This window comes from Botryllus schlosseri, chromosome 8 (genome assembly GCF_051294905.1).
Source record: "Botryllus schlosseri isolate E-star chromosome 8, Bs_hap1, whole genome shotgun sequence".
NCBI lineage: Eukaryota > Metazoa > Chordata > Ascidiacea > Stolidobranchia > Styelidae > Botryllus > Botryllus schlosseri.
The window spans coordinates 27,845,792-27,864,703 of NC_137243.1; the positions used below are offsets into that span (position 1 = coordinate 27,845,792).

At 40.5% G+C, this 18,912-nt stretch overlaps 1 protein-coding gene across 1 annotated transcript in view; it reads left to right on the forward strand.

The window, feature by feature from the left end:
* The first annotated feature begins 256 nt into the window (after positions 1-256).
* LOC145444379 (uncharacterized) overlaps positions 257-18,912 on the forward strand; it is a 42,955-nt gene continuing 24,299 nt past the window's right edge. The window contains exon 1 of the mRNA XM_080322346.1: positions 257-1,018. Within this exon, the coding sequence (XP_080178472.1) occupies positions 836-1,018 (183 nt within the window). The 5' untranslated portion in view covers positions 257-835. The remainder of the gene's footprint in view (positions 1,019-18,912) is intronic.

The following is an 18,912-nucleotide window of genomic DNA, read 5'->3' on the forward strand; positions in this document are numbered from 1 at the left end:
GTTTGTTTACCCATCCAATACTGAATTATGAATATTTTACCAATGTGTACAGTACAGCGTATCAGATCATCATTGGCACAAACTGCGAACTGTCGTAAAGTTGTCATTCAATTATGAATAAGACCTCAACGGATATGATACTGCAGCGATGAAACTGTCGCTCAAAAAGTCAGGTAAAGCGAAATTTTAAATGATCTATTCAGCTAATAAGTAATCTCCGCGACAACCAGTTCGAATACGCCAGTTTCTTGTCGATTGCAGCCATTGCTAGTTCAGAGTCATCACTAACAGTGGCGTAGCCAGGGGTGGCTGTTGGGATGGAAACTCCTCCCATTTCAAACTAGAGACTCCGTTTGTTGAAATGCCGATTTTATCTCCAATAAGTCGCAGCTCAAATGCAATACAGTAATTCGTACTAGATATTAGTTAGTTGTGTTTAGTTTTAGTTAGTTAGTTGCGGATTTTTAAAGTCGGTCAGGTTAGTCTGTGAGTATTGAAAGGTGAGTAGTTGTAGTTCTATAGTTGGACATTTGGCAAATACAGTAATTTGAACAAGTCTCCATCTGCCTCGCCGAAGTTGAGATTTTCTTGTTAATAAATAAGTCACAGTTCAGGGTAAACCGAGACAAACTTTGGCGTCTCGACACATATACCAAATCTGTCGCGGCGAGGAGGCAATAAGCCACAAACTTGTGTGCTCAGAGTCAATATTTGATCGCGTATGTACAAAAAGAATTGAAAGTTACACTGATATCTCCGTTGATTACCTAGCTCCAGCAGAAATTCGTGATTGTGCGCCAGTCTAGTTTATCATATTGTTCTGTTACACAGCAGCATGTTTGAAACTACGTTCCATTTGCTCATCGGGATACTTACCCTGACACTCGCAACTGGAAATGAATGTAGTCGCGATGATGATGAAGTGTGGAACTCCAAGTTACTCGTTTCGACATTTAACATACAAGTCTTAGGAAAATCGAAAGTGAGCAAACCTGAAGTAACTGAAATCTTATACAAGGTCAGTGGACTACCATCGTATTTTTTAGATAGTATTGTTATTTTTCCATAATTTTTGTTCTGGTAGAAATTGGGAATATATAGGCTAGTCATGTGTGCCATAGCTTCGCAGCCTTTTTCCGTTCGCGGGCCCACTTTTCATCCAGGTTTCGTTGTGCGACCCACAATGACATATGAAATATGACCGAACGAATGAGAACGTCTCTTAACGCACAATGTGTCGTGTTGATAACCGACAAGGGACCTAATTTCCGCGATAATACGGGAATACGAGTGTCTCAAGGTCGCATGAATTAGTACACGTTACCGATGATTACAGACGAGAAAGCGCGTATGAGTATTTTTCGTCGAACAAAAAGGAGTTCTTGGTAGTTTTTTTCGCGCCAATTATTGGCTGATACAGTTCGGGCGGGATTGCTGCATTTCCCGTTCAACGTTTGCAAAGCCTACGCGAAGAATATAGGCTAATCCCAATCAGGGATATATAAAACTTATATATAGGTCTATCCCTGATTCCAATTCTCAGGCATACATAATCAGTATAACACACTGCCAAATTTCTTGCTCCAATCAAAATGACTGTTACGAAAGTCTGGTTCGCGAATTATTGTAAGCCACGGTGATTATGGGCGCAAAACAGTTTAATTTAGAGGAGAACGTGTATATGCTCGTTTAATAGCGAGTAGAAAAAATGTTAGGCGTAATTGGCAAATTGAGTTGGAAACTGTATTATTTAGAAATTTTTCGCGACACTTCGGTTGGGAAGCACGTACGCTGTATGCTTGTGTTTTAGCCCGGGCACGTGCTACTTGCATTTTCCAAATACAGTTGGTGCGTAATACGTTGCTACTGAATATTGGAGGCAGTACATATTTGAGACAGTTCCGATGACCCTATACCCTATATTAGGGTTGCCATACGTCCGGAATTTCCCGGACATGTCCGGAATTTCACTGTTCGAACTAGCGTCCGGGAGGAATTTCTAAAATAGGCCAAATGTCCGGAATTTTAAGGACTTGACGTAGGCTCATAAATTTTTCGTAAATCAGCATAAAAACAATATTTTTTGGGAATATTTATGCTGACGCATGATTTTTTTTTTCGCGCTGCGCGCGATTTACTGTCACATTTATTGATTTTAATATGGAGACTACCACCCTCGAAAAAACTGCAATGAAATATAAATAAAAACAACTTTCATTTACTGAAATAAGCCTCATTGTAATCCAAATTATAGGAGAACGGTTTATTCCTAGATATCGTTAAGGCTGTTTATATGCTTTATTCAACGATAGTGGTTCCAAACAGGGGGTAGTTGGCTTTTATTTTAGGGTTTGCGAACATGTTGAACGTAATCAGCTTTCAAAATAGCCCGTGAGTAAGTCTGGGCAAAGGTGCTGACTTCATTTAGTATTCAGCTCGTCAAATTTTGATCTGGCCCACGGAACCAGGTTGGAAATCACTGGAAGAGGGGTGTTTATAAAGCTATGTGGTGCGCACCGGCAACAATCTTATCGGTAGGACATGAACATGACTTAACGATGTGCAATTACGCTCCCTGTATTTTCGAACTCATCATCCTCCATCAGCTCTACCGCTAACTCTGATCATTGGGGCGGAGAGTAGTATCTAGGGATGGTGTGAACGTGAGGTTCACGTTCGCGTTCTGTGCGTGAACCTCGGAAATTAAGAGATTCACGTTCACAAACGTACCATGGTAGGTTCTGGACTGTGAACCTTTTTCATATATTACAATTTATCACGTCCTTATAACATCTTTGGTTGAAATTTATTGCATTTCAGCTGCGGGTCACTCTCTGCATGGCGTTGGCAGCATAAAAAAATCAATACTAAACGAGCATGCACCTTGACAATCGAAAAAATACTTGCTTTGTTACAAAAGTTTGCTCCAAATATCCAGCTTTCCATTTGTAAATGTGAACCGCAATCACACATCATCAAGAGCGGAATACGCAACATGTAGTTCAGAGGTCTCAAACACGCGGCCCGCGGGCCGCATGCGGCCCTCGAGAACATTCTGTGCGGCCCACGAAGGCATTTTTCAATTTCAAGTATTCGACAATATTCTAGTGTCATATATCTTTTTTTAGATTTAGGAACTTAAAGTTCCCTCTAAAACTACTACAAAAACCTGAAATCTAAACAAACTTCACTATCACATCGCTTCCTAAAATCTACCATGCAGTGGAAGATCGCTATTACGTCACATTTCAGGTTCATGATGACAAAACATGAACCGTTGATGATTCGTGACTGATAATTGTGATTTTGTTTGGTGCGACCTTTCGTCAAATTACTCGATTTTGGATTGACTGAGTGATAAACTAAAAATGACTTGAGTTGAGTAAGGTCGAACGTTAAAACCAGTGAAGGACTCGCCTCTCGGAATAGTGACTTGGAAATCCTACGGACGCAAAAATCTAGGAAGCTGTCGTGGGGAATAGTAATATATCAAAAGCCCGTAGCTTGTGTTGCGTAGGGTATATAGAATATAGAAATCTAATCAGGTCTGTATGGAAAACATTGGCATTCTGTGGCCCCCCTGACGTATATTTGGTTACATGCTGGATGTTGTTTGTTCTCCCTGTCCATGTTATTATCGGTGGCGAGAAAGGTAGTGGTACGCTCCACAACTGTAACACCAATGGATTCTTCCGCGATTAGTCATTTTTATTCCAGGGGTTCTTAACCACAGGTCCGTATCCCCTTCGTGGTACAAAACACCATAGGGGGTACCAGATGCATTGTGGAAATTGGCCTATATGCTGTGGAATATTTTCTGGGCTAATTTATTCAACTGAAAAATATTCTTCGCACTACGCGCGGTTTTATGTGAATGGGATTTCTGATTTTTATAGGTCCCACCAGAAATTGTGTTGAAAATCGACAGGGGTCACTGGAAATCTAATTAAAAGTACAAGGGGTACAATCGCTAAAACGGTTAAAAAGCAATGCTATTACTATGGAACAATAATGATTATATTTAAGTTGTTATTGATCTAACGCTGGTTTAATTTGACTTTGACAATGACAGTAACAATAGCCTATACTTATCACGAGTATATCAGAAACCCCGATTAGGCTGCACCGCTCACATGCTCTGATATCAGATCAATCTTTAGTGAATTCCAAAATATTCTACATAAAATTGTGGCATTTCAAAAGTCCAATAGCTGCAATATTACAACCCGACAGCTTTTACGTTATCATCATGCGTCCTCTCGCATGGTGTCCAAACTCATTATTTCTAACAAATTATGCCCGGCACAAAGACTATTTCATTCAAATATTCGAGATTGTGATTTGTTCGTGCCAAGCGTGAATAGTATAATAGTAAATTACATTTTCTCGATGGTTGCAGAATGCCTGTCTGCAAGGTGCCGTTAAATAAGGCCTAGTTGGATGTTATAGATTGAATAGCCCTATTTATTGAGGCTGCGGCCCGCGTGTCATCACAAATTAGGAAATTGGCCCGCGAGCACATTTGAGTTTGAGACCTCTGATGTAGTTAGTCGGTGAATAATGCTTGAAATTGATAAAGCTGTCTAATGTGAAAAATCTAGAGGCGTACGGGATCCATCTTTATTTGACATTCTTATTGCTTTGTAAAAAGCAAATCCGTGCGATTGGGATGTTGGCTACTGCTGTAGTGCTGTATAATTTTTTACTGGTGTAATATCGGTAGCGAGTATGGAAACCCGTTTTTACACTCTGATCAATATCAACGTAGCAATACGTAGTAACATAGTAATAGTCAGACATCGAATACATTGTCCGGTCTGACATAGACCGTTAATACGTAAGGTTATATTCTCTTGCAAGTCCTCGTGGAAATTGTTGGCAAAGCGACTGAAGATTTTGATTTTATGGGATTATTATATCATTTGATTGCCCCAGTTGATACATTTGGCGACGTCTAAAAAGTCAGTATGTACGTACTTCAGCATTGTGGCATAATATGGCTTGAGTCATCGCTAGAAAACGTGTACATTAATATACCACTGAAATGTAGGGTTGGTATTAGCAATATGACGTCACGGGACGTCATGAGGTTCACGTTCGCGTTCTTACAGAACCTTTCAAAAAGTTTCGCGTTCACACGAACCTGAACCTTTCAGAGGTTCACACCATCCCTAGTAGTATCTATATAGTAATATATTAAACGAGCAATATCATTGACGGAATTCATTCAAATAATCTAACGACCAGATGCATATGGAAACCAGATTCATAAAGCAAGCACAATCCCAGAAGTTGCATCGATTATCCTATAGTGTGCGCTCAAAATATTTGTTTATGTGTGGACGGGAGGGGGCTGAAAACATGTGCTTTTGGTCCCGGTTACACAACACACAACCTCATACTCCGGAACCGGATCGTGATCACCTCTGGTCTATGAACAAAGCTTTGATAGTGTGACGTCATGACTCATTTAGAAATCCACTAGTGTGCGCTAAAGAGTGTCCGGAATTTGGGTTACTGAAATATGGTAACCCTACCCTATATGTCGGTAAAAAGGTAAACACACGTCACGTCCAAATTGAAAACAAATCAGTTCAATACCTGGCTAAAGCATATGGGATACAAAGATTTAAATAAACCACTAATTACTTTGTTGAGCTGCTGGCAGATCTTGAAAGTACGATCTTGGTAGCTTTCACAACGTCCACCATTGCACTTCTTTTGTTACAAGTGCTCAAGTTCATACATATAAACCACTACAATGGTTAGACGAAAATAAAGACTCTCTCTCACAATACAGATAACCTTGGGTCAATTAATGGTATATATTCCGGATTACTCCCAACTAAGTGATAACAACGGTAGGGTTACCAAACGTCTTCTTTTTTCAGGTTTTTGAAAATGTCCACTGAGGACGCCAAAATGTCCTCCTGTTTGGTAATTCGTTCTCCTTTATAGCTTTTACAGGTAAGATAATGGACAGATTCGAGTGAAAATGGGCATAAATGACGCTAAATAGCAAAGGCGGGCGTTCGAGCGGGAAATTTGTGGTTCGATCGAAGGCGACGACCTTTTTTTAGTCAACACCCCTAATTTTAAGTAAAAAGTATGTAAATCGGCAGTGTAATGAAAGTGATGACCTTTTTTAACACACCATTTTGAAGCAAAATTAGATTTCAGTTTTGGCGACCAACTAACTTTTCTGATTTGGTAAAGGTGTCCTCCTTTCCCCATTCCAAAATATGGTAACTCTAAACAACGGGTAGCCTACATGAAGTCTACAGGGGCGGGTACGAGATATATATATATATATATATTTACCTAATTAGGCTACTTTGGGAGACAATCGTACTTATTTTTGTAGCAGTTGGGGGACGAAAAAAATAGGGAGACAATTTTGTGTCCCCCTAATTCTTGGCGACATTTTTCCCTCAGTTGTTATCGTCTGTTAAGCAAATCCGTTTGGGACCACGCTCATTAGTCCCTCATTTGCCCCTTACAAAAGAAATCAAGCCATGAAGTAGCAGGAATTTAGAGTTACAATGGCGACATTTTGACCCCTGTATAAACCCCGTATTTTGAAAAGTGGCATTAAGTCGACAACCAATAGGGGGGATTTTCTTCCACTTTTCGCGTGTATAAAATGACACCGCTTTGCATACATGATAGTTTTTGTTTAGGATTCACTCAGTTCGAACCATTCCGGTATATATAGGGATTTTAAGCATTTATACACTGTGTTAAAAAATGACGACACAAAAAATGCTGACCACCATTGTGATGACTCAACATAAGTTCTAGTTGCGATTTTGGTAGACACCGCGGGTAGTACGATTTTAATGTCGACTCCTAATATTTGGGCCCTTATTAGCTCTTAGCATAGGCGAAAAGGCACTACATCATTGTTACATGTTGTTCAACACTCGTGATACACATTGTGAAAAAGAATTACTGCTTTACCTTAATACAGCTCCATCAAATATATGTATTGGTTATAGCATGATAAATATTCTGTAGTATTTCTCGCACCCAATATATTGAGCTGATAGGTCGTTGATTTGCTTGTGTCAAGGCCGCTTGAAGATGCTCTGTCAGTTGCGAGCATAAGGAATATACCTTACGTCAGTTATTCTCAACCTTTTATGTCCTTGCGGACCCCCTTTGGACCGTCTCGAGCCTCCGCGGACACCCGACTTTTATTTCTAATTTAGCTCAAATTATTGTTTCCGCTCAAGCCAGACAATGAACAGTGCGGTACAAAAGATGCATTGCGACATATTGAACAAAGAGGAGAATGATGAAACTACGAAGCGCGGTATTTATTAAGGGTGCCAAATATTATTTCGTGAATGAACAATTAATATTTGAAAATTTTTGCATCTTTTTAATTCTGCTCGCACTATACGCGATTTCATGTAGATAAATGTTTTGATTATTAGGCACCCTTCCTCCACAAAAAATACGCATCATTTATGAAAGTAGGCATCTAAGCGTTGACCATTACCACGCCAAGATGTAAGAAGATATATGAAGTTTGGGCGAGCATGGGTCTCATAGAAGTGTGCCAAAAAGATCGTCAGCGAGAACACATTAGTCGAAAGGGATTGCCCTTATGTTGACCGTAAACTTCGATATAAAAATGTATTTGTACGGGTGCCTAAAGTGCTGGCACATTTATTCATGTCGTGGCAATCTGGACCCCACAGGGCAACTGACATCCCATCCCGAATTATTATTGAACAGTGAAAAAATACCAATTTTGAATCGTGCGCTTCTTTTAGTTTAGTAGCCTGCGTATAGGCGAGTTCAATATCGTTTGATTACATACCGCACAGGAAGTCGGACTGAGAGGATACAAAATTTATAGCAATATACACGCAATTATCAATATTTTATAGACCTAATCAATCATTAATTATACAAACATTTTACCAGGTCCACGTGGTCGCATCTAAATGGAGACTGCATAGGTCAAAAGTGCTACATTCGGTCAAAGTGGCGATCACCGAATAGATATAGGATTCTTAATTGTATCAATGTGAGGCGAGATGCTATGTAACAGTCCCTGGATTTATGGCTTTTATACCTATACAAGAATAATATATTGCTCAGAACGCAGTAGTCAAAGCAGATGAATATAAAATGTGACCTAATATGGCCGCGGGTGTAATCATCCCCTCTCCACATCCACAACAATTTCGTTGCTAGAGAGAGGAGAACAGCACCAACTAGCATAATAAATAACAATATATCTCGTAATTTTCGAATTATACGCAAGGTCCAACGGACTATGTGATCCCAAACAGCTTTCCATACTTTCGTAAGTTTGTTTTATTCCATAAATTATTGTAATCACCCTATCATCGTCACCAGAAACACATATCTGAGTCGAAAACGCCTGACATCAATCAAGCGTATACGTTTTACATTAAATTCAACTACGTAGCTCATGTCATCCGCTCATACCATGCAGGAGTGTTGATAGAAAAATCGAGCGGATAAAATGACTCTGCAAAAGCTAACATAAACAAATAATTATGATCAGGCTGAAATGTGGCAACATAGGATTGAAAAGCAGCCAAGTGCAAGTAGTAAATTAGTTGACTTGTTTTTGTCATTTCATAACGTCACAATGCTGAGGCAGGAGAGCGTCAAATCAAACACTTATCAAACATATTATGGTATCAGCTAGGGATGGTGTGAACGTGAGGTTCACGTTCGCGTTCTGTGTGTGAACTTCGGAAATTTAGAGGTTCGCGTTCACAACAGAACCTTGGTAGGTTCTGCACTGTGAACCTTTTTCATATATTGTAATTTTCACTTCATTATAACATCATTGGTTCAAATCTATTGCATTTCAACTGCGGGCCACTCCATGCATGGCGCTGGCAGCATTCAAAATCAACACTAAACGAGCATGCACCTTGACAATCTCATATGTTTTACTTGCTTTGTTACAAAAGTTTGCGCGAATTATCCAGTTTTCCGTTTGTGAATATTTAGTGACTCTCTGCTGTGAGCTTGACCCGCAATCACACAACATCACGAGCGAAATACGTAGTCAGCGAAGGATACTTATTCAACCAATCAATAAGATTGATATCGTTTTCTGATGTAAAATTCGAGAAGGCGTATGGGGTCACTTTGGACTTCGTATCTTTACTGCATCATTAAAACCAAATCTGTGCGATTGAGGAGTTGGCTACTGTTGTATAACTTCTTAATGAGGTAATATCGGTAGCAAATATAGAAACCCATTTTACACTCTGATCAATATCAATGTAGCAATACTCAGACACCGAATACATTGTCCGGTCTGGCCTAGACCGATAAGGGATAAGCGTATATTCCCTGGTAAGTCCTCTTCAAAATTGTTGGCAAAGCGACGAAAGATATTGATTTTATGGTAGTATTATATCCTTTGATTGCCTCAGTTGATACATATAGCGACGTTTAAAACGCCAATATGTACTTCAGAATTGTTGCATTATGTGGCCCAAGTCGTCGCTAGGTATTGTGTACATTAATATAGGCTATAACTTCATTGAAAGATAGGGTTGGAATTAGCAATATGACGTCACGTGACGTCATGAGGTTCACGTTCGTGTTCACACAGAACCTTTTAAAAAGGTTCGCGTTCACACGAACCTGAACCTTTCAGGGGTTCACACCATCCCTAGATCAGCTTTAAATACCAGAGGATCGAATTCGCACAATGCGTCGGTTACAACGCTCAGTATAGGCTTACAGCCCACAATTCTACATTGTATACGTTGCACTAACTAATAATTTCCACGAGTACAGATATTTTAGTTTCCCTATTATAAAACACGGTAAGAAGCAGTCAGATTCGGGTATCAATTACGACCCCGTCAGTTCAAGCCAAGGCAAGGCAACACTACATATATTGACTGACTGATGTTGAAGAGATCAGAGCGTATAACGTCATCATCGTTGCTCATTATGGCAGACTAGGGAGTGATATTCACATTTGCGTCTGATTATATGAAGCCTCCGCAGTCCGCATTGAACAGCTCGACGGCAAATTCATTGGAGTGAGTTCCCAGCTATCTTGACGTCTCGATTGTTTGTAGTGGCTGAAAAATAATGCAGCGATGTAGTGCCAAATTGGTAACTACATGCACAGTACACTCGCGTTTGGAGATGATACACAACTTCAGTAAATTTCAAAGCAAAAATGCAGCATGATAAGTTGCTTCATCAAGATTGAGCTACTGAACGGCGGGCCTATATGCAAAAATTTGGGTGGATTCACAAAACTGATCATAAAATCCGAACCCCGGGACTTGTACCAACGCCTAACGTACCGCCAGATTCTGCGTATCAATGCTCAACCAACTGAGCTAATTTGACGGCGACTGCGATGGGATATCATAGTTTAATTATCCCGAGTGTTCTCGATTTCTCATCTGAGAAAAGAGAAAACTGGTATTCATTTGGCCGTGACGCCATTTCTAATCCTTATTATGTTATAGTGATCGCTTGACCGAATTCTCAGCTGTATCATCTATCGAAAGAGTCCTGAGTGACGTGTTTACCTTATGCAGTTATCAAGTAATGAACTCAGACGTACATGCGATTTGAGCGTGCGTGTTGCGGTTTGCGTAAGATGACTCACACCGCGTGTCGATTACACAACGCGGCAGCCACTTCACAGTCACTAAGCTATTGTTTTTGTGATCAATGATAACTAATGATAACGAATAAAGTATTGTTATCCATGGCATTAGACATCTAGCAAATCTGCCAATTCGAAAGACAATCATAATACAGGGTATATTGTCTCACATAGGTGACACGCGGGCGTCGTTTCTACGCAGTATAAGTGATGTTTCTTTCATATCAATATGAAAGGCAATACACATCACCACGTGCGATTTATTGGCGTCATGATCGGCATACGTCCTTTCCTATCCAGAACTTATGATATCGCTGTTTATGGCGCGTTATTATATACACCAGTCAGCTAAATTACGGCAAAGTCTGCGGGCTCATTTGTACGGCCTCACCAGTCACGTTGGCAATTTTTTGCTACGCCAGTGTCCAATAGATTGATAGTAATGAATTCTTTTGAATTGCAGCTATCTTGTACAATTTGCAAGTGCCTAAAAGTCTCATAAAAGCAAATATGTTGCCATGGCGGACGGGCATTTGTGAAAATTCAATCATGCCTGCCGACATCGTTAGCCGCGTAATGTTTTGCCGTATAGAACCTACACTTTTAACAGGTTTTATGATCATAAAATAGCTTATAAATGGCTGGGTACATGTGTGTCGATAGAAGCCATCCACAGCACAGTACTGCAACATCATAAGACCATCATAACGCATTATATCTCCGATTAGGTGAAGCGTGTTCAGGGAAGACTTTGCATGTCTGGTCTGCCCGACACGCGCAAAATTCGTTTTTCTGTATTCAACCAGCATTTGAACAGGTTATACGCTGCTCGCGTATATGATATATAGCTTGATGTACGCGTATTGATAAAAATTATCATTACAAAAAGACTGTAACCGTCTATGACCGGTACAACGCCAGATATCTTAGATCAAAGGAGGCGTGTTAGTGAACAATTGCGTCCGTCTCACGACCGAGACAATCGTATCGATCAGGCATAGGCCACACACTGGATTTTAAAAAGAATCAATGAAACGAAAATGCAGATGTTATCGTAACTATATGCTCTCTCAAACAGCGTTTAAATACGATTTATCAATATTTAGAAACTATCTAGTTGAACTATTTGAAATTAATCGGGAAGCAATATAAAGTTAACGCGAAATATAAAGTTAGCGTGAAATATAACACAACAGAAGAGAAATGCATTCTTTACTCAATACTCACTTTTTGTCATGGAAATGGAGTCGGCGTGGCGATCCATTTTTACACGCTATTTGTACGCAGAATTCAGCAGCTATGTAGAATACTCTTCAATACGCACAACGGATCGTTCGATGAAAACACTGATTGGGAAGTAACTCCATCACGCATGGCATGTTTGCATCTTAAACTTTTCTTATGAGATTCGTGTTTATAGGATTCATGCTAATATACTTGTCATGAAACTTGGGGGCCATGAGCTGCTAATAACATCATCTTCATCATTCTACATCATCTGCTATTACATCTTCCAAAGTAACGTCCATTTAGTATAACCTGCTAAAGTGCTAAAACGCTGAAACTAATCCTTCAGTCACTCGGTGACAGCGGACATGAGACCTTACCAGTTGATGGCACGCAATTGGTCGCACGTACGTATACAACACTAAAGTCATCGACCTAATTCAACATTGTGAATTGCGCCTATCTCTGTAAGTAAGGCGGCATGTTAAATTTTTTGTGATAAAAGTAGGCTATTCCTAAGCTACTGATCGATCTGTATATTCTGCGAATTCGGTAGCCTTTGGGAGACAAAAACCGACTTTTCAAACGCCAATACCGGGCCAACCCCGGGTCCCAAGCCGTTGAATCGGATATCATCGCGTTCAGTTCGACGAGAGGAAAACGGGGATAACTCTGTCGAACCCCTAGGACCAGCGGTTGTCGATCGGTATTTCGATGTCTGTTCTGATACCGACCGATCGAAAAACCAATTGCGTAACCCGTATTGGCGTACCATCACGGGTTTTTGGAAGAAAACTTTTTCTACGCGTCCCAGCCCCATTTCCCGGGCATCGTTGGAATCGTAATCGAATTACGCGTCTGCCGGTACCAAATTTATCCGGCTACGATATTCGGTTGGCGAGAAATCGGTGATTAAAAAAACTGTGAAAAAAGCGCTATACACTGTTTTTTGAAGGCCGATCCCAAGTCGGCTGAAAGTCCGATACGATCGTATCGGGTATCGGTCTACGCGGGGCCCGAAGACGAACGCAGCGGTACCTCGTATGGCCCAGTGGTGTGAACGACCGAGACGGAACCTCGGATAGCCCGCCTATGAAAAACGTGAACTTCTCGGATGATCCACCGATCCAGGATAATCCGAGGATTATAATCGAAAAACTCACATAACTCCGCTTTTACTGGTCGGAATTGAGTCAAATTTGTTTTGCATCGTCTTTGAAAACAGCTCAACAATTTCATGGGGTTGGCAGAAAAATTTGATTTTTTTTTAAATTTTACCTAATAAATTAAAAATTCTAATTTGATCTGCGGAGTCCTATGCTTGTTAGAATTGAACCAAATTTGGTGTGCAGTGTTTTTTTAGAGTAAGCTGACAATTTAATAAGTGAATGGCTGGAATCCGGAATTATTTTTTATGACATTTATGATCAGTGCGGGATTTGAAGCACAGGCCTGCAGACATGGGCGGAGCCTGGAGCCTATTAAATCATATTACGTCGCGTGCAATACCTCGGTTACAATGATGATGACCCCATCAAGCGCCAAGGTAATCAAGGAGGTTCGCAATTCGAAATGAAGATAGGTTGGGATTGGTTTATACAGGGTTTGACGCTTTGGCCATGTTGATAATTGTAATTATAATTGATCGGGCAGGGTCATTACCCGTAACATTTATGATACCTTACAAAACGCGTATTCAACGGAGTATTGGCGACAAATATAGCTTTAGTTACACATTATTTTGCACATGAATGAAATCTATCGGTATCAAGGTCAATATTACATGACTTCACTATTTCGAATCTGGTTTTACTGGTGGATGGCTGCATCAACAAACCCACTCTGACTGTTTTAGTATAGATTAGTGAAGATTCATTCGACTCCGAGCCGGTAAATCTAGGTTAATGTGTTTCAACTGCGAAAGTATGAACAGTGAACATAGACGATATCAGATCGATGCGATTCATGAAAGCAATTCTCACGCCGCAATATAGCGTACCGCAACAATTTTGGTCGTTATTGTTTGATATTCACGGTGCTCGACTACATTGTTCACATTTTACACCATGGCGATGTTTTTTATGCCATATTTACCTTCATAAGACAACGATTACGCGAATGAGATGCTACGTAGAAGCCGAGATAAACCTTTATTACCTTAGTACAAATTCTGGAGTCGACCTCGGTCGGACCCGAAACCGCAACCAGCTGGTCTTGCGGTTGTGGATTATTCCACTATACGCTATCTCGCCACGCTCTCACTAGCGAGCATGATTGAATTGGAGATCTAGGCGTGTCTATGAATGCGGCGAATGTTCGGTTAGGTTTGCTGGATTTCCCGCTGCGTAGAAGCCGAGGCCAGTCAAATGCAAATTTCGGTCATTTTTGAAATAATAGTATTTACGGTGACCAATTTCGTCACACCGACATGACCAAAAATCGTGTTCCATTTATGCCTGAAGAGGCAGGGATGTCCCTTAGACTTGTTTTGATCTTGACAAGGGCCTACATCGCCAGTAAATGAAAGTAATTGATGACACATATTAGCTGTAAATTAGTCCACTTCATTGAAATAGACACGTTAAAACGATGGTGAGATAATTTTCCAATAGAGTAGTTTACACACTGAAATTCACGACCACAATAAGCACGCAAAATACGGGTAAATATATTTTTCAAGTGATAGTCAATATCTATATTCTTCATCGGTCCAAGGTGGATTCCTTCACGCTACAATTTGATATTTATGATATTCTATCATTTGCTCTGCAGCACTCCTATAGTACTCTTACAGGCGGATTATAAGACTAATTGGCATCGTGACGGATCTTATTCCTATCAAAAGTCATCGTCCTTTTTTCATGTCATCCTCCACATTCGGTGAATACCATCTAATAACTAATTGTATCCATATATCGTGTTAAATCACCAATGTTTTTTATTACTTTATGACAAGAAGGGGGTTCTGGTGATATTGAAAGACCAGAAAATATCTAATGTGCTTTATAAGCTCAGTGGGTTACCATTTCGTTTCCCTGAAGCTCGCAAAGTTTCCAGCACATACACAGCTCTAGTATCAACGCCTAAGTGAAGTACCATAAATGCTTTTTCAACTCATAAATACCATTCATTGGCATAGCCCATTCTCAATTGCAATCGGCATCATTTACGCCCTGGATCAGTCAATGTCAAGTGGCAGAGAAATATTCGAACGCTGAGTTGCTGAGGAATGCAATTGATGTCTCTGTGGATGAGATTTTAGGAATGGCGACTTTGCAATCAGTAAAAACTTCGAATCAAGGCAGAGAGACATCGGTGTGCCCTGCATAACTGGGATTGATTTCATGAAATCTAAATTGGTCCGACAAAAATACATGTTACTATCACTGGAGAAATATATTTACCCGTATTTTACCTGCTTGTCAGCTCATTTCATTTTCGTCGTCCTTAATTTCAAAAAATTATCCCACCACCCTTTAATGGAGTTATTTTAATGAAGTGGACTAATTTCCAGCTAATCCGTAACGATTTGAAGCGGCTTTAACATGACGAGAGTCTGAGATAGGAGGTAGAGACATGTTAAAGTGGTCTTTATTCGAAGGTTTCTGTCTTGCAGCACTAGTAATAATTGATCAAAAAGTGTGCCTTACGTTAAGCCGAAAATTGCCTTATACCTGCTAATACACTCCAAGTCCATGAAACAAGAAGCTTCCGATGGATATTAGGGTCGATTATAATAAATGAATATATTTATTATTTTATGGTAACTGAGATCTGCTATCGCAGCAAGGTAGCTATTGAATGTCGTAGTTATTTGCATACTAGCCGTAGAGAACTGGTGATCTAATCTGCAGCATGGCCAACTGTAGCTTCTTATAAAGACACATGTTCCGTATTTTCACTGCAGTTTTCAAACGCAAATATGTGCGTGGTGAAATGGCGTGGTCATTGGTATAATCCACAGCTGCAACACCAATGGGTTGTTGGTTCGAGTCCGGCTGAGGACGACACGAGAATTCCTACCCAAGTGTTGGAGGTTTATCTAGGCTCCTCGTCGTCATGTGATCCGCGTAACCGGTGATTTATAAAAGCCTAGGAGTGGGCTGTGCTAAAAGTCGGTGAATACGGAATCAAAAAATGAATATAGGCATACTCTAAAACTACCAAATTAGTCAAAACACCATGAATAAAAAACTAACAAACGGCGAATTATATATCGCGATCATCGATATCGTACAAGGATGACGTCGTGGATTTCAAATAGTGACGTCATAAGTGATTGTCATTGGTAAATGACTCTTTTGACGAAACCGGTTCCCGAACCTTGTCATATAATACGACGTCAATGTCCACCTAAGTTCAGTAACAGCAATGGTCATGGTCTGGTAATTCAAAATGGCGAATTGTCTCCCTAAGTAGCAAATGTCCACTAAAGTGGTCTATTAGATATTGCAAAAGTTGGGAAAAATTAGGGCGACCGCAGTTGGAGGACATTTCGTGTATATTCTAAACGCTGCGATATAAACCGCAAATCACCAGTGACAAAGCGCGGAATCGATATTCCAAAACCAATCGAGTTATTTCAAGACGCCTAGCTTGTCTCCTTCTGTTGGCGATAATTGTCGCCCAACTGCTTCAAAACAGGAATGTCCACCAAAGTAGTCTAATAGGTAAATATATATATATATATATATATATAGAGAGAGAGAGAGAGAGAGAGACAGACAGACAAACAGACAGACGGACGGACGGACGGACGGACGGACGGACGGACGGAGAGAGAGAGAGAGAGAGAGAGAGAGAGAGAGAGAGAGAGAGAGAGAGAGAGAGAGAGAGAGAGAGAGAGAGAGAGAGAGAGAGAGGGAGAGAGATATGATATTTATTTTCGCCTGAACCGTAAAGTCATCCAATCTGCACTCTGCACCTGCACCCCCGTTTTTTCTCCTTCATGCTATCCGTGAATGCTGAGTGCCCAGCAGGATAGCTGTATACCAGTTTTAGAGTATTTGGTGTGACCCGGCCGGTGATCGATTCCACGACCCACGAATTGTACAGTACGCGGACAACTAAGAAGGTTGCTTCAAGGAACAGTAAAGTTACCACATTATCGATATTTCGCACATCAGTAGCCTACTGGTACTTGAAATATAGGGCCAGATACTGTTAGGAGTTAAGGCTGATGAAAATTGCGATATTGTGAATGTGAGGCATTCGATATCGCTCGAGCCACGGCCAACTAAAACAGTCGGCCATACTCGAGCACAATTGAGAAAGTGGGTTGAACGTTACTTGAACTCCAAACTGAACAATGTCTTGGACTCGGACTCGAGTCTTCAAAATCTCTGCGCCTTGACTCGGTAGTTAATTGAAAATGACTCGAGACAAAACTATCAAAGTAGATTGGCTTGTGACTAGGTTACAATGCGGTTACTATATTTTGAGGTCCGGAAGAGGGACACTTTTGACCAATCGGCAATCTTATGAGATCGGACGAAGAGGGCGATTTGAAAATTTGGACTGGGACTGTTGTGTTGGTGAAAAGAAGGCAATTTTTATGTCGTTATTCAGTTCTGCATTACGATCGCTTGGCTGTCACAGCTATAAAGGAGGACAAATAAGAAAAAGGACGACATTTGGACGTCCTCGGAGGACATTTTCGATTTCTTGAAAATGGAGGACAATCCTCCAAAGAGGTCGTGTGGCAACCCTAGGTTACAACCCTGCCAGAGCCATCTGGCGTTTCGACGCGGCACTCCAATCTCAATGAGTGCCGATTTTCCAGGCGTCGAAACCTGTCTTCATTCAATTCAACATAGGTTTACCATATTTTGGAATCGGGAAAGCAGGACACTTTTTCAAAATTTTCAAACTTACAATACCGGAGAAAAATCTTGAAAATATGGTAAATTTTCCCACTTCCTGGCAGTGTTGGGATGAATCGAGTCATGACTTGACTCGAGTCAGACTCGAGTCACCTTTTTTGTATGACTTGACTTGACTCGAGTCACTTTGCTAAAATGACTTGACTTGACTTGGCTCGGCGTATCAGAAATGCGGATTGACTCGTGACTCGGAGCAAAATTCACGAGTCAATTTCAAGTCATCAAGTAATCGGGGTCGATGAAAATCACAGTAACTTGCATATGTTCGTATTGTTCGCAATACGCTGGTTTAACCCGTGAGTGCGATAAATCATTCAATGATCGTGCGTTTTACTGAACCTCCATTGTTCTCTAACAAATAAATTGACCGCAGACCAAGTGATCGAAGCTTACAGCTTACATTGTCGTAAACTAGTATGGTAAAGTCATTCAATAGCAAAATGTCTATTTCTGTTCTCTATTCTTACCTTAACCAAACCTCCTGTTTTATTGAAATTGAATTCGAATATAGTTTATTTAGTCCTCAACCGTTGTCGCAGGCTCGATTTGTATCATATCAATTTGTAAATGGGTAATCTAATGTATTGCATCTGATCAATTCGTTTCTCTGTTCTCTATTTTGGCTGGTAACTACAAACTGAGGCTATGCTTACGTATTTTAGCGATACAGCGCCTTCTTGGGTGTATACTGTATATATTTAACTCTATATTCGTTCATCGGTTCAAAATCAATGAACACTCAATTTGTATTTCAGACAGCTAACATAATGCAATGAGGCAATCATGCCTCGTACTTCGAAAAGGCAACTTGACTTGAATTGTGTCTTAACTCGTGACTTGACTTGACTTGACTCGACTTGACTCGAGTCACCTCCAAAAATCGAGTGACTTGACTTGACTCGAGTCACCTTCGAAAATCGATTGACTTGACTTGACTCGAGTCAATATGTGCAATGACTCGAAATGACTCGTGACTCGAAGGTAGTGACTTGATCCCAACACTGCTTCCTGGTCCGTTGACTAAAAAAAGGTCAACTTTTCAGCTCAGCTCCCGAAGTAGCTTCCGGAGCGTTACTTCAGTGCTGATTTACTGTATCTCAGTCGAATTTTACCCTATATTTAACCAAAATTCTCCAACGAGAGGACAAAATCTTAAAAGGAAGG